General features: G+C 41.3%; 1 protein-coding gene across 14 annotated transcripts in view; it reads left to right on the top strand.

The window, feature by feature from the left end:
* The window catches only part of LRRFIP1 (LRR binding FLII interacting protein 1), a 71855-nt gene that overhangs the window by 42847 nt on the left and 12360 nt on the right, over nt 1-16648 (top strand). For 9 of the 14 annotated variants that reach the window (XM_019616868.2, XM_031554093.1, XM_031554096.1 and 6 more), the window contains 10 exons: nt 95-160; nt 2769-2846; nt 8448-8480; nt 9513-9638; nt 10210-10281; nt 12024-12194; nt 13198-13290; nt 13751-13843; nt 15025-15117; nt 15581-15722. In XM_019616868.2, coding sequence (XP_019472413.1) covers nt 95-160; nt 2769-2846; nt 8448-8480; nt 9513-9638; nt 10210-10281; nt 12024-12194; nt 13198-13290; nt 13751-13843; nt 15025-15117; nt 15581-15722 — 967 coding nt within the window. The remainder of the gene's footprint in view (nt 1-94; nt 161-2768; nt 2847-8447; nt 8481-9512; nt 9639-10209; nt 10282-12023; nt 12195-13197; nt 13291-13750; nt 13844-15024; nt 15118-15580; nt 15723-16648) is intronic. The other 5 variants (XM_010713275.3, XM_010713276.3, XM_010713282.3 and 2 more) reach the window with 3 other exon arrangements.

The raw sequence follows: 16648 nt of genomic DNA on the forward strand, positions 1-16648 counted from the left end.
TGTGTCCTTGCACCGTGTGAATCTGCTATGCTACAGAGTGAAAGCAGAAACTTAGATCTGCCAGGATTGTTCTGACTCTATCTTCTACTTGTAGGCGTCTGTGTATGACGAGAGTGTTTACAGCGGGAGTCGTCGGTATAGTGCCTCTAGTTCTCGTGCTGTAAGATGTTTTCTGCATTTCCCCCTTGTCGTGTCTCTGTCTTTCAGTAACTGCCTTTACCAGAACGCAGGCTTTTCGAGGCTGAGGAGTGTTTAGGATGGACTGTGACAGACCCATAGCCTGCTGCTGTAGCAAAGTGCAAGCGCTGATTCTGTGAGCTTGCACCAAATCCTAAATTCTGACCTACGTGGTGTAGCAATGCATCGCCTTGGTGTGCTGCAGGTAGCAGAGCCCAGCAGCAGGCAGCGTCACTGCTGCAGCAAGGGGACCTCAGCTCTGCCCCTCTGCTTAGCTTCAGTTCAAGTATCTTGGCGAGGCAGTGCAGAAAGTCCCTTCGCTCACTGAGACCTCATTTTTCTTCTGCAAACTGAGATTAATACACAATAAAAAGGAATCTTGCTTCCCCAGCATTACTCTGTTAGTGTGCAGAGCGTGACGTGCACAAGCATAGCTGTTAATTTAATGTGTAAAAACTTGCAATGTAGTTGGCTTGAAGAAGGAAACTTTCAAGAATGCCCACTGAGCCCTTGTTAGCCATTAAAGGGCCCTCCTGTTGCATAACACTGCCTCATTAGGAGCGCTGTGCATCTTACTGCTATTGATCTTAAGCTTCAAATTACCTTTTGTTTCCCAATTATGCCTTGTTTGTATTTGGCTATCTTGTGGAATGGTCTGCCTGCACTTCAGTGGATTTGTTGTTTGCACTACCCTAAGCTGGTTGCATCCTTTGTGTGACAGGTCTTCCTTTGTAGGTAAACATCTCAGAGCACCAGATGACACAGTTCTGATTTGAGGAGAAATAATTACCAGTGGGCTGTGGGGCTGAGAGCCCCACTGCTAATGGGCTGAAGATGAAATCAACTCTGGTGCTTGTTCCCCTTCATCTGTCCCCATCCAACTCCATGCCACTGATCCTGTGCATCATCACCCCTCTGGTTGGTTTCATAGAATCGTAGAATGGCCTTGTGCTGAAAAGGACCACAATGTTCATCTTGTTTCAACCCCCTGCTATGTGTAGGGTCACCAGCCACCAGACCAGGCTGCCCAGAGCCACATCCAGCCTGGTTTGTGTTGCACAGTGGTCTGTACAAGAGTGAGAGCTGAAGCATGCAACTTCAGCCTCACGTGGCACGGCTTTGTCACAGCTGTGGTGTTTCCAGTAGGCATTTCAGCATCACTGAAGCCCATAGCATAGTTCTGCTGTCAGAGGGTAATGCAGTGTGGGTGGCTTTGTGGTCAGTAGTTATGCCTGTGTTGGATTGTAGTCAGGCTTATTTCTAACTTACCCTGGTATCATTTGTTAGTACTGTAAGCCTCATTTATACTGTGCATGATGGAAGACAACAAAACAAACAGACCTCCAGTAGTGAAGGCCTGAATGTCTCAGTAGTAGTTTTAGGGGACTCCTATAGCGTCCAGATAAACTAATGGAGAAACCTCCAAATTAAATAAAAGTAGATACATATCAAAAGTATGATAATTCTTTAGATTTCATATCCCAGAACAGAGGACTGTGAAAGCGACTCTCAGAGGTCACACATCTCCTCAAGGTGTTGGGGACTGAACTCGTGCTTGTTGCTGTCCTGAGCTGCCTGCTTCCTCTGCTTAGTGCCAGGCTTTGTGTAGGAGATCTGATGCACTAACATGACCTTTTGGAAGGGCCACAGTGCCTAGAGGGGGTGGTAATAGGAGAAACAATATGTTTAGCAGATACCCAGGGACTTGGTTCACTTGTGTCTGTTCTGAATGTGTCTCACTCTCTCACATATGCTTATGTTCTATAAAACCTGTTTTAATACAAGATTGAGTACAAAGCTGCTGCTTTGAAATCGCAAAACACAGGGAATTGTTCTAAAATTAATATACAGGGTAAGTTCTAGATCTGTTTCCCTGCTGCTTCAAACTTTCATTTCCATTCTGTACTCCCACTGCATTATAAGCTCTGAAAAGAAAGCAGGATACGTGCATTCTTTGCCCTTGTCAGCAGCAAGCCAGCCCTGTCTGCTCTGCATCACTGCTTTGGTATTTGCTTTTATGAAGGGCTAAAATACTTCCTTTGTCAGGAGGTGAGGGCTGCAGGTGCTGGAAAATGCAGCTCTCACTGCAGACCTAAGGTTCTTTAGTCTCTGAGATGGTCTTGATTTCTGCTCAAATCACTGTAGAGCTGGCTGGTTATTGCTTTGGCCTGTGGAACGTGGATTCATTTTATATGTGTGCAATGTTGGAAGAACAAGAAGGCTTTCTGGAGAGCCTCAGAGCTCTCAAAGACAAGTAGGATTGAGCCTTTTGTGTAGAAATTGAGGGCTTTTTGATTGTGAATGGGGTCCTAAGGTATTTAAATACAAGTTACTGTTCTTGTTCTACCACACTCTGAATTGAATCAAAACTCTTTCCTTGGTAAACTTCAACTAGAATTACTGTTTGCCTCATTTTTTTTCAAATTAACACCTGAAGTGTCTGTTCTCTGACTTTAACTGCTCTTCCTTTGTCCAACTGCATGTAACCATTTCTGTAACTATGCAATGCTTTAATTTCTCTCTTGCTTCCTTTCCCAGTCCTAATTCTTTTCTCTCCTCTCTGCTTGCTGCTCCTGGATTGCTCACGGCAGCCTTCAGAGTACAGCTGTTACCTCGGTTCGGGATCTCGGGCGTCCTCAAGAGCCAGCTCTGCTCGAGCCAGTCCAGTGGTGAGCTCCTCTATTTTCCTGTTCTATTTCTCTGTCCTTCACACTCTTCTCTGCACAAAGAGGTCGCTGTCCCTCATGAGACGGTTTTTGATTCTATTAATTGGGCCATCTAGGTGATACTAGAGACAAAGGAGGGATGAACCAGATGAGAAGTTGAAAAAACAAAGGGAAAATAGAACTAGCATTCTTACAGGAACACAGAGGGTACTTGTATTGTAAAGACACTAAATTGCATAAAAATTTAAGCACATTGGCAAGGATATTGAGGAAAAGATTGCACTGTTGATGGCTAGTGCTGCATCTCCTATGACTGTTACAATCAGGAAACCCTACAGCTTACTGCAGCATTCCAGTTTCTCTCCATTAGCAGTATAGTGGTGTTGCTGCAGGGCTGTTGAAATTGGAAATTAAACATACTTGTAGACTACCAGACAGGCAGAGTCTCTAGCATCATGAAGTGCTAGAGGTGATATGTGTACTTAGCTTGGACAGCATCATGAACTCCTGAGTGGTGATGGCTGGGCAAGGCATAAACACTAAAGGTTGTGCAACTCCTGTGACTATAGTCAGCCAAGACATCTACTTTTTCCCCTGCTTCTTACTGATAGAAAGTAGCTGTCTCCTATTTTCAGTGGCATGTCACTGTTTTCTCTTGTTCCATCTAGGTGTTCCCACCTCTGAATACTTTGTTCTTAGTTTCAGAGCAAGGCCTGATACTGTGGTGACAGCTTTCCTTTTACAAGAAACGTGCAGCTTACAGTAAACTTATCTGTAACCAGTTAGTCTTTTCACACTGAGTGTGTTTGGAAGTGTGGTGCTGCATTTTGGTGCTCTTCTTAGTGAAGCAGTAATGTGGTGATGCGGGACCTGTTACAGATTGCCTACCACATCCTCAAGATGCAGAGTGATAGGATGGTGATATGAATTAACACACACAACATGCCTCTCTCTCTAGTCATAACATCTATTGCCTTGGTGGCTTTTAAAGGGGGATATCTGGATACTCAAGCTAGCACAGCAAGAAGCGAGGTAGGCTGTACCATGGAAATTTGGAGTGGTGTTTTTCAGTAACTGCAGTGATGAATGGCATCATATCTGGTGTCTTCCATCACACAGTTCCCCCCAGACACAGCCTGCAGTTTGGAAGTGCATTTTTGGCACTTTGTTCCACAGCTGGAACTGCACAGAGTGCCTGCAGCATAGCAGGGATGGGTGCCTGAGCTCTGCCCACACGTTTATGCTGCTTACCTTCAGCAGGCAGTGGGCAAGGCTTTGAGTCATTGAGCAAACCCTGTCTTTCCATCTGAGAAAGGTGCTGAATAAAGCGTGTGAATAAAAGCCTTTAAAACTGAATTTTAATTTTTCACAAGGCAAAAAAAAAATATTAGTATAGCTAGGGTTGCCATTACGGCCCTTGAAGTGTAAGAATTGGTTACCCCTATGTTGGCATTAGCTTCCATTATGTGTTGGTTTTGTTTTTTTTTGTCACGCATTCTGAGTCATTAATGCAAGTTGCTCTTAGTAATAACAAAACACAGTTTGTCCCTCCTGGGACTTGCAGGGGATTTTTCTTATTTTAATTCTCTGCTCAGAGTTTGGACTGTTTGCATGCAAGTGGGTGGAGGTGGTTTGTTGTGTCAGCCCAGAAACTGGAGAGATGCCACACTGAATTTGGTCTGCAAGGAGACAGGAAGCACTCAGGGCTGAACAGGCTGAGTTTTCAGCAAGCTTTTGTCACCTACCGGTTTGATAGTTCAATATCTGTGTGCTGTGATAAAAATCAGTGCCTAACACTGAATGTAAATATGATTTTTCTTACGTTTATGAGGCAGATGAATGGAATTGAACCATTCCTTAGCTTGATTGACTCTCGTGAGGAATTGGATATTGAGAAGGGAAAACTTTTGAACGTAACTTTGTGAATTAAAGAGTAAGATATGCTGTCACTTAAATCCTCTCTGAGAATTCTGTTTCTCCCCCTATCACTGTTGATTAAGCAGCATGCTAAAAGCTACAGTAGTTTTGCCAGCTTGTGGCTGGAGATGTAGTGCCACTCAGCAAGGGCAGGCCTTGGGATGTAAATTAAAGCACGGCTGTGAACGGTGTTTGTCGTTTGAAGAAGCTTATCACATTCTTGCCAGCAATGAAATGAAAACAGCAACAGATTTATTTCGCATGGAAGCAGTTGTCTGTGTACTGAAGCTTTACCTTTTCCTTGCTCAAAAGATTTACGTTGGGCGCTGGCAGGACCTGCATCTGCTTAGACCTCTCCAATGCTCACTCGTGTTTCCGACACTGATAAGTTTGTTTAAATAACGAGCTTTGGCGTAACATGCATTCCTGAGTGAGAATAGTTGTGACAGATCCACTTGAGGCCTGACAAAGTTCAGCAGTGTTTTTCAGTGCTAATTGCTGGAGTTAAGGCGGCTCTTCCTATCAGACAAACACTCAGGATCCCTGAGCCACCGGGAGCCCCTGCCAAGCAGCCAGAGGTGTATGGTTGTGGCTAGATGGATTGCTCTGCTGGCTCTTCAGTGCGGGCCGCTTTTTTCCTTTCAGACCCTGCTGCACTGCTTCAAGAGCAGGAAACGATCTTAACTAGATCTGTCACAGCCAAGGCCTTGCTTTTACGTGGAAGTGATCTAAATGCAAGATCCAGATAGTGCCCTTTCAGTATGCAGAGAGAGGTATGAGAAGGAAGGGCACAGACTCTTTAGTGGGGTCTGCTGTGATAGGACAAGGGGAAATGGTTTCAAACCAGAAGAGGGGAGATTTAGACTGGCCATTAGGCAATGGCACAGGTTGCCCAGAGAGGTGGGGGATGCCCATTGACTTAAAAATATGAGTAACTTTTCCTCTCCTCTCCTGTGTGCAGCTGGGATTTAATGCAGAACTGCCACCAGGCTTCAGGGCTGCACAGGAGGTATTGGAGCACTTGTGTCAGACACACTGCAGCTCATGCTCTGTCCTGGGCAGTCACTGACAGAACAGCTTCAAGGTTAACATGCCAGTCCTCCATGCTGTGGAGAGGAATACTTTCTCAGACACTGCTAAAATGATTTTAGTGTCTATGAAAAATAGGCACTATATCCATATATAGGCTTGCAGGATGATTTTGCTCTTGTGAGGTTTCCAGCTGCGGTAAGCCTCTGATATTGCTGACATTTTTGTAACGTGGCTAGGGATTTATTCTGATCCAACTTTCAGAAGAGGCTGAACTCTGATCCCACTCACTTCTTTTTACAAAGAGCAGCCAGTTGCTCTTGCCAAAGCAAAGGTGTGTGTGCTGGGGTTCCTCAGAAGATTCTCTCCTTTACCTTCTTGTTTTGTACGCTAAGACACGAATTGCCCAACTTGCTGCCAGTGAAGGAGATAATCTGGTTAGAGACATACCTGTGCCTTTGTAGAAATGAAAGATGACAGTGTTCCATAAATTCAAGGTCATGTATCATTAAGTGAATTTATCTTAGTCTCTCTCTTAGCAAGTATGCTGGGTGTAGCAAAGTGAAACTGGAGCATTTGTTTTCAGTCTAGCTGCTACGATACTTGTTACTGCATGTAGATATGGAAGATAAGTTTTTCAGACAAAACAAGACTTTTGTGTGACTTCAAATAAAGAGGTTTTCCTGAACGTCCTTTGATTTCTCACTGGATCAGATGCCCAGGGCTCCAAGGACTCCTTGGAGACTGGCTGAAGGCTGAACAACCGGGGTTCCCCCTGCTGGCTGCCTGTGTTTGGAAAGCACTCCATCAGCGAGCTGAATGAGAACTGTGGGAAACATTCATATCAAAGAGGCTTCTGTCATTCACAAGTCACTCATTACAGCTTTTGTGGCACCGCTGCCTTATAAACGTAACATTACATCTTTGTAATGACGTGATATTGGGCAAAGGAAAACGGCTTTGCTCAAAACAGGTGAAATAACCAGCAGTGATTCTTACTTTAAGGAGAAAATGCTGTGGCTATTTCATTTGTGGCACCAAATAGACGTGTGTTGCAGAGCATGGCTGGGCAAAATGAAAGCTCCTGTTATTTTTGAAACCACATGCACTTTAAAAGTTACTTAATAGCTCTGAATGATTACATCCTATCATAAGTCTCAATTATTGAAGATTGTTTTGCAAGGAATCTGCAGCAAACATCACAGTATGGGGATGAGAGCTGAGTAGAAACATCCACTGCATGCATATCTTTCAACACATTAGCTTTAATGTCTTCCCCTTTGTAAATGGAAGCTTTTATTTAACTCGTGTGATGCTTCACTTAAAGAAGAGAGTAGATGTTGATGTTTTTATCTTATTAAAAACATCTTTTCATCCTTATTGTGCTAATCATTGAAGGAAAGCAATATTTTCATTTGTGCCCCGAAGCCATAATGCAGACTTTGCAAAAGGCAGCATATAAATTTGTGGATATAAAAAACTGTGTGTGTGTGTATGTATGCATTAATTTGTGGTAACACACCAGTATTACACCTTCACAACTCTCTTGTTACATAGCAAAGCAGTGTTTGGCTGGGCTGGAAAGCTGCCATATGAAACCTATGCTGTCCAGAAATGGAAGTAATGGGGTACTGTGGGTAAAATGCAACATAGCAAGTGGGGTCATCCACACATTGCTCTGTATAATTCCAAGGAAAGGAATATGAGTGCTGAGTGATTGGAAAGAGATGGAATTTTTGAGTTAGTTCTCTCCAATGAAATATATTAGCTTAACCTCAGCTATGCCCTGCCTTCCTCTGAAGCAGATCTCTATTGCTTTCTCAGTCATTTCAAAATCGTTCTTCTCTTTAGCTCTCTTAGGCTCTTGATCTGGGTAAGCTGTTTGTTTTTGAGAAGTATCTTTTCAGGAAACCATCTCGATTGCTGTGCTAAGCGTTCCCAGAAGCTGACATCTGGGCTTCTTGCATCTGCCCAGGTTGTATGTGGTTCTGCTCTGCCTTCTGAGCATTGAACTGGTCTTGGTTCCTGATAATTTTCTTGCTCCTAAATGCTGCTTTGGCTCCAGTCTTTTTTGTTCTGGGCTGCTTTTAGCGTAAGTTTGGTCTTCTGAACCAGTAAATTCCAGGGAAGTTCTGAAATCATAGACCAGCTGTTTGTTTAGACTTTGAGCTGGTCCCAGATACGTGATTGCAGGGTCGGTTTTTGTCGTCTCAGCTTTACGTAGATTTTTGCTTGAAGTCAGACACCTTTTGTAACAGAAGGAGAACACTGAACTTATTGGAGGTTCTGAGCTTTACATTTCTCTTCTACTTTTTTCCTCTTCTTTTTGGGAGAGGTGCAGATGCAATCCAGTCCTTCAAACCTAAGTTGGTGCCTTGCTTTTTAGAGAGGCGGAGTTGCTTCAATTTATTTAAAGTCCATAAAACTGTACCTTCAAGAAGCTGTCTTGATCTGGAAGTATGTTCACCTTTCATTTGAATAGTTTTGATCTCTCTACTTAAGTAAGTTGCTGTTTTAGGTTCATTAGAGAAATTGCTAATGAAAAGTATCTCAAAGGTTTAACAGTTAGCCTTCTGGCATTGTATTGCCTTCTGGCATTGTATTGCCTTCTACTGTACTTCATTATCTAATGATTCCTTCTAAACCTTTGTTTTACAGATTGAGGAGCGGCCAGAAAAAGATTTTGAGAAGGTAAGAAGGATCTTGTGAACTGCTCTACACAGCTATTTTTTTATCTGAATTTGTAGTGAGTTTGAATTAACAGAGTTTCTATTACTCAAATCATATCATAGAATGACCTGGGTTGAAAAGGACCACAGTGCTTATCTAGTTCCAACTCCCTGCTGTGTGCATGGTCACCAACCACCAGACCAGGCTGCCCAGAGCCACATCCAGCCTGGCCTTGAATGCCTGTAGGGATGGGGCATCCACAACCTCCTTGGGCAACCTGTTCCAGTGCCTCACCACCCTACATTTTTTGAAGACAGACTTGAAACCATCATGGTCATTCAGGGGTTAATAGTTGACATTTAACAGCACTGACATTGCTTCAGGCTAAGCCATGTGAATATTGGTTTTGTTTAGTAGAGCTTAATGATGGTATTGCATAAAAATAAATAAAATGAAGATTGTACTGCAGCAGTGAGAAATTGGCCTTACCCCCACTACTCTAACACAGTGTTGCTATTGCTGCGGAGTAGGTAAGTACAAATGAAAGCAGAAGAGTTTAAGGAGTAGTCAAAAGCATCTATAACATAATACAAGTTCTGAAAGTATCTGGCAAGATGGTACTAGCCCCTAAGGATTTTGTCTAATTGAGAGTTAATACTTAAAAGTTAACTTGTGCACAAAGATAACAATGTTTAGCTCTGGTCTCTTTTTTCTCATCACCACCTCTTGCTAATCTTAATCTCTGTTCTTCTTCCTGAGAGATGTTAATGGAACTTGCATGATGTAGAAATGCATGAGTACTTCTTTCCCAGCCTGATGTTAAAGCTGCCCTTGCTGAGGAGCTGAGTAACAGCAGCTCCCATTCCCCTGGGTTTGGTTTAGCACTCGTTTCTAATGTTTCCTGTGGCATTAGAGACCAGTTAGGTGCCAAAGACACAGTTGCTGTTTTGTCATTTATCTTCATCAACAGATAAATAGTCCACGTTACGTGTATTAAAAACAATATCTAGAAAAAGAGTATTCACAATCCTATTTAACTGTTTGTGATTCCAGGGAGCACGTACTGTCTCAAGTCTGTCAGCAGCTACCTTAGCTTCCTTGGGTGGGACTTCTTCACGAAGAGGCAGCGGGGATACATCCATCTCGGCAGATACAGAGGCATCTATTAGAGAAATAAAGGTGAGAGGTTCTTAAAGCCAACATAAACTGTATTGAACAATGGCTATTTTTATCTGAGTGTCTGGGTAGTCCCTAACTAAACTCTTTGGGTTTTTTTCTGAAGATTGTTTTAAGGCTGCATTCTGAAATCTATTTTTAAATTGGAAATGTGTGTTCTGTTAACTTTCAGTCATTACAGCAAGTTAAAATATCTGGAATTTCCATTGGAGAGCTCAGATACAAGCAATTCAGTCCAGTTTCAGCACCATAAGAAAGCTGAAAGCAGTCGTTTGGTGGTGACCAAGGACAAAAAGGAGAGACATGGGCCTTACAGTTGCAGTTAATGTGATGGATGGATTTTGTGCAGTCTTCTCTTATAGTGGTAGTACAGCTTGTATTTCAGACTTGCTTGGACAACTTCAACAGAAGCTATCAGATTTGCTCTCTAGCAAGGCTTTCAGATTACAATCAGACTGCTTAACTTGTGTTGTAGAAATAACTTACATCAGAACTTTGGATACTTGCTCTTCCATATGCATTTGTACCCATTAGTCTCAGTGACATCATTGACCTTTCTCACCATTTCTCTCAGGATATCTATGAGTTAAAGGAGCAGATTCAAGATGTAGAAGGCAAATACATGCAGGGACTGAAAGAAATGAAGGTACTGGTGTATTGCAGTGTGAGGTGTGCTAATTAACACCAGCTAAAAGTTCACAGAGCCAGGATGAGACTTAGCACTGACCTTGCACACTTTTCTTCTGGGAGGGGTTGTAAACTGTGGAAAGCATTGCATTACCAGGAAGAATGTCCCTTCTGGTGTCTGTTGATTGTGGTGAGCAATGCTTCTAAATATGAACTGAAAGACTGCTGATTGCTATTGCATGTCTTACTTGATGTTCTGAAAAGGTAATCATTCTTGCAAATGAAAATTACTAGGTTGTGGGTTTTTTTTTTTTAATAGCTTTGTAATCCAGGAAGCCTCCCAAAATTGGAAGCTGGCACCAAGGAAGCACTTACAACTTCCACAAAGCTAGAAAGGAGTTTTGATGCAATGACTAACATGCATCTCTGGTGATTTGTATCTAAGCCACAGCAGGTCTCAATAGCAGTATTTAATTCTGGCTTTACTTTGATGTAAAGGTGTCCAAGTGCCCAACTGTGGTGGAACTTGATGCTAATAAAAACAAACGTAGCATGCTGAAGGAGTGCTGCAGCAACTCCCTTAACTTACTTACATATACTTCCTTTCCAGCTAATTTCTGAGATTAATCTTTCCACTGTTTCCAAATTCTGACTGTTTTCCTGTGCTTAATATTTCTTACTCTTGGGCTGGAAATTGTGCCAAAACACAACTTGTGTTTCAGGAGATAAATTTACACAGGCTCAAAGACAAATGCTCTTATTTGTCGATAGAAATGTAAACTAAACTGGCTTGGAATTACTGTTGTGATCATCTTACTCTGTTATCCCCAGTTCTGTTTATTGAATGGAATGGGAAGTATATGGAAGTTGCCTGTGCTATAGGAGCAATGCCAATAGTGCTGAAGTTCCTAGAAAAGTTGCTTGATCTGGAAACTAAAATGATGTGTGTCTTTGCATACTCTCACTGGTTTGCCTATGTAAGACCTTTATCACCCTATTAAAATCAAGTACTGCAAGTTTGACTGCACAGCATGGGGAATGGTCCTGATCTTTATTTTGCCATTGTCTGTTGTTGCAAACATCTCAATCTTTATATTCAGATCAAATTGTTAAGATGGGTTTTCAGGACACTGGGATTTGTATCTTACAGAGTAAACTTGTTAAGATGGAAAGCGATTTAGGAAACAAAAATGATGCATCACATCACAAAAGCTGTAGCTTTCACAGCAAATTCTAATTCCTGAGTTAGTGTACTTAGTTATATTAGTGTCTCCTACCTCACACTGAAATTTGCCTGAAGTGGCTGTTAAACTGCCTTATGTTAAAGCCGACCCCATTGAGATTGGACGACATAAAATGATCTTAAATCAAGGTTAGTTTACCTTTAAAGAAAAAGAATTTGCAACTTGTCATATCTTCATCAGCTGCTTTGAGCTATCAGCGTTCAGGGGCAGGGGGAGGAGGGAGAAGGAAGAAAACCCTGAGAAAGCAGGAGCTGAAGCAGCAGAGAACAGGAAGCATTTTAATCCATCCCAAGGTAAGGTTTCTTGCTCGTTAACAGAAGCTGTGTGGGAACACAGGGGAGGTTATCCTCACCTTGGGACAGCTGCTAAGTCTGTCCTGCAGATGATTAGCACTGTTTTCAGCAGGACTACTCAGGAGGCTTGTAGTCTTACACTTTCATTTTCTCACTTAAGGTCTTGGCTGGCAGAGTGATTTTTTTGTAACCGACCTCTTACTGTGGTTGCTTATTCTTTACAGGACTCTCTAGCTGAAGTCGAAGAGAAATACAAAAAGGCTATGGTGTCAAATGCTCAACTGGACAACGAGAAAACAAATTTCATGTACCAAGTAGATACTCTGAAGGATGCACTCTTAGAGTTAGAGGAACAGCTTGCAGAATCCAGGAGGCAATATGAAGAAAAGAGTAAAGTACGTATATAGAAATGGCATGTGATTTAGCAGTGAAAGACTTCTGGGGGGTTGATATCTTTGAGAGGATCAAACCAAATTACTATTCCAGATTTTAAATAAGTTATTTTTTATATAGCAACATGCTATGTGCTTGCAATCATACAAGTAGAATTTTTGCTTTAGTTTGTGCTTCAGAAAGCAATTTCTAAAGTGAAGAAATGTTTAATATGGGAAGGATACACTGCAGTACTACTACAGTATCATCCATCCTTCTGTACTGTATATTGGAAGTAAATTTAAAGATTTTGTTCAAAGTAATTTCTGGAGTATTTTAACGCATGACACTCCCTTCCAAAGAGAGTTGTGCAGCTTGTAGAGTTAAAGCAGCTATGTGGTTGAGCATTGAGTTGTTTTGCATGAATTCAGCATCTGAGAGCTAGTAAGCTGGTGTTAAATAATAAATCTGTGACTTGGGTTTGCCTCTCAGAACTGTCCCAGTAGCCTGGGGGCATTTTACTATAGTGTGCTGCAAAACATGCAGTTCCTGGAAGATTTGGTGCTTGGTTTGTTTAGTTTTGGTTGGTTCACTTGTTGTCTTTTTATTTGTTTTGTTTTGATTTGGGTTTGGCTTTTCATTTGTTTGGGTTTTTTTAAGACCTTAATGTCTAGTGAATTTTTTGCATTGTTCTTACATAGGAAGTGTGGGTTAAACTCCCATCCATTCATCTGTGAAGTCAGTAGGAGTAGGCTGTAACAGCTACTGACTGGCATCTTGCTGCTCAGATTGTGAAGCTTGCTAAATGATGTCTGTCACTTCTCTGTTTGATGTAATAATAGTTCTTTGGGAAAAGGACAAATAAGACAATAATAAAACTGTACTCTTGTGGGATTGTGATTAGAAACATATTGAGGAATTGCGTGGCAGTAAGCATTTTCTTGGTTGCTGGGCTTATTTCCTCCAGTTTTTCATGGGATGCTATTTTTGATCAATTTCATCTCATGAATTTTTCATCATTCATAGGAATTTGAGAGAGAGAAGCACGCTCATAGCATATTGCAGTTTCAGTTTAAGGAAATCAAAGAGGCTTTGAAGCAAAGAGAAGAAATGCTTGCAGTAAGTAACTTCATTCTTTTTACTGGTTTATTTGATCATTGTGTGCCCAGTTAGCAATAAGTGTGTAGAAAGGAAAGAATTTTATTCCCTTCTCAAGTTTGTCACCTGAAGAAATATTAGTGTTCCAGGCCAAGCAGGTTCAGAGCTAACTTACAGAAATAGTATTTTCCTAAGTATTATCTGAAGTTGCATTGTCCACGATGTGAAATAAGCTGTTTTTTCAACAGCTGCTTGTGGAGATGTGGAGGAAAGCAGTGGAACTATCTAACTTTATAAATCAGCTTGTGAATAGTAAGATTGCCTTAGGAAGCATAGATTTAGGTGACGTGTGAGAAATTATCATATTGTGCATGCAGATACCCTTTTACTTCACCTGACTTCTTTGGCATCGCTGCAATCTCGACTGTCTTGTTAACCTGTTTCCTACTTTCTGTCTTCTCATTTTGCTCCTGTCTCTCAGGAAATCCAACAGCTGCAACAGAAACAGCAGAGCTATGTCAGGGAAATTTCTGATCTTCAGGAGACAATAGAGTGGAAAGACAAAAAAATAGGGGTAGGACTGTCAACTCCTGAAGTGTGTTCAGAGTGGCATTGTCGTTCTTCAGCTGATCCTGCTTTTGCAAAACCTCGTGAATAATATACTCCTGAGTGACTCTGCTTGGTGTGGCTGGCTTAGTATATTACCAGTGAACTAGCAAGTAGCACATTTTGTCTTTGTTCAACACTAAAATCCAAGAAAAACTTAGCAGCTGTTCTGAATTTGAAACCTAGGGATTTTTATTTGCCATGGTGCTTCATTTGTGTGTGTTGTACTGAGAAGGAAAGTGCTATTTATAATGCTGTCAGCACTGGTTTTTTGCTTGTTTGGATTCAATCTGCAGACTGAGCAGAAACTGGAGTGTGATCAAGAAGCAATAGAGCTCTTTGTGGCCTGTGGGGATGAAAGTCCCGAACTCTCCCTTGCTTCTCGTGCCTTCCCACCAGCCCTTATCAAAGGCCAAATGGAAACATGCTCTTAAAGAGAAGCATTGCTTTCTTTGCTAGCAATGAATACTGGAAGAATTTCTGAATATAGAAGGGAAATAAATCATACTGCTGATGTCCCATAACTTCTTGCAGTTTGAAACTCAAGTGTCTGATTTTTGTTATTGTTCTATTTGTGCATTTATATAAGAAATCTCAAAGGGGATCCATACTAAATTACACCTTTGCAACACATTACATCCCAAAGTCTGAAGATGACTTAATTGCAGTTTTCAAGTTAATTGAAATGTAATGCAGCCATCATGGTAACCTGTGCAATTAATAGCCCTTTTATAGACAATTAAAATGTCAGGCCTGCTTTCATCCTCTTGTCTGAGTACATGGGAATCGCTTTATGTCTTCAACTACACGTTGAAGTAATATGAATGGACTCATCTAGCAGATAAGAGGGAAAAGTAGATCCTCATTGGAAGGATTTCTAATGAAGCTTGGGCTCCGAGTGTCTTTAACAGGAATTCCTGGAGCTGATTATTACTGAATAAGCTGTGCATTTCTTGGATTTGAAGCTTGTCTGTGTCTGAAAACTTGGTCCTTTAATCTTTGAACTTTACTTTTTTCACATATCACTTCCATGAATCTTTGAATATCTTAAATCTGCTCATTCTTGTTTACACTTGCTTTTCATGATCTTTACTTTTCTCCTTTCCTCTCTTTACATCTCCTCCCTCTCTGTCTGTGTTGCGAACTCAGGCCTTAGAGAGGCAGAAAGATTTCTTTGATTCCATAAGGAGTGAGCGGGATGACCTTAGAGATGAAGTGATTATACTGAAGGAGCAACTGAAGGTATGCAAGAGGAGTAAGAGAAGCTTACTGCTTACTGACTGCTAACCTTTCCTTCCTGTGCATTTTTGTAGCTGAGTAGCAAGAACTCTTGTCGTGTTGCCTATAAGTTGCCATTTCAGGCATTTTCTGATAAAGTCCTTCTCCCTAATATTGATTGTGAGCTCTTAGTATAGACTGTAATGTTCAGCATTAAACTGTTGCTTTTGTAGGAGACTCATCTCTGAGGAGCACTTGACACAGCAGAATTATGTTTAAAGATTGAAGCCTTGCTGGTATCACATGCTTTCTGTGATGCTGGCTAAACAGGGAACTGTAATATTCTGTGCTATTTTCTGACTTGCAGCCATTTTTAATGGAGCAATTGAAGCAATTATTTGTTCAGAATATCAAGGACAAGAACATCTGAACGATCCTATTCTCACTGAGCAGCAGGCTTTAAAGCGTTGCTTTTGCTTCTCCATAGAAACATGGAATAATCCCAGACTCTGACATAGCCACCAATGGGGAGGCATCAGAAGTTCTTGATAATGAAGGACACTTGGATTCTTCCAAAACTGTTCAAGGCACAACACAGGCATTAAAGACAGCAGGGGACGGGATGCTAGGTAAGTGCTGGCTATCCTTTCATATTTGTCTGTCTGTCTGCCCACTCATTCCTCTTTGCTTGGAGTTTGGGCTTTTGTTAGTGGGACAATTAACATGTCACGCAGCATGCCACTTGTTGAATCACTTGTGCTTCACATCACGTTGTGCATTTTCCTGCTTCATATTTATTATCACTTCAAGTGTGTTGTGCAGTTTCCTGCAAAAGCAGACTTCATTCCCCCTTCGAGGTGACAAAGGACAAGAATACAAATATTACATGTTACAGATAAGTAGCAGTCATTTGGATTACTATTTAAACTCTGAATTGTCCCAAATTCATGTCATTCAGCATTTTTCTGCACGTATCTTAAAGAATCAAAATAAAAGCATTTTAGTTTAACATAAAAAGCTTGTATGTTGGTTTGCTTACATTCCTGAGAACTGTAAGCATTTGCTGAACAGAAATGGTGGTCACCATTAAAACACTCTGCTGCATGAATTCTTTATTCTTGGTATCTCGTACTGGTGAGCAGTTCATATTACCACTTCAGCCTCTTATAATGGAATGAATGCCATTAAATTTAATGAATTTGACTCTGAGATACTGTAAAGAAGGAGAAATCTGGTTGGCAAAAACTTACTCCTTGTCCAGTTGTGATGAGTGACCACTCAGAGAACTGTTACAATAACAAAAGGGATTTTTGTTGTTATTGCTCTAAATCAACATCATAGTAAATAGCAACAAGCAGCCAACAGTTGCAAGTGCAGTTTATCTTGCTGTTGGCTGCTTCTTCCTCACTCTGTTTTTGTATGGAAACAATATGGAGCACCAAAATCAAGGTAAGGGTATATATTTAAATGTAATATGTTTTCTGTCTTTCCTTATTCTGTTTATTTGAAAACAGGTACAACATAGACTCGAAAGCTAACTACTGAAGCCACAGTA

This window comes from Meleagris gallopavo, chromosome 7 (genome assembly GCF_000146605.3).
Source record: "Meleagris gallopavo isolate NT-WF06-2002-E0010 breed Aviagen turkey brand Nicholas breeding stock chromosome 7, Turkey_5.1, whole genome shotgun sequence".
NCBI classification, from domain to species: Eukaryota; Metazoa; Chordata; class Aves; order Galliformes; family Phasianidae; genus Meleagris; species Meleagris gallopavo.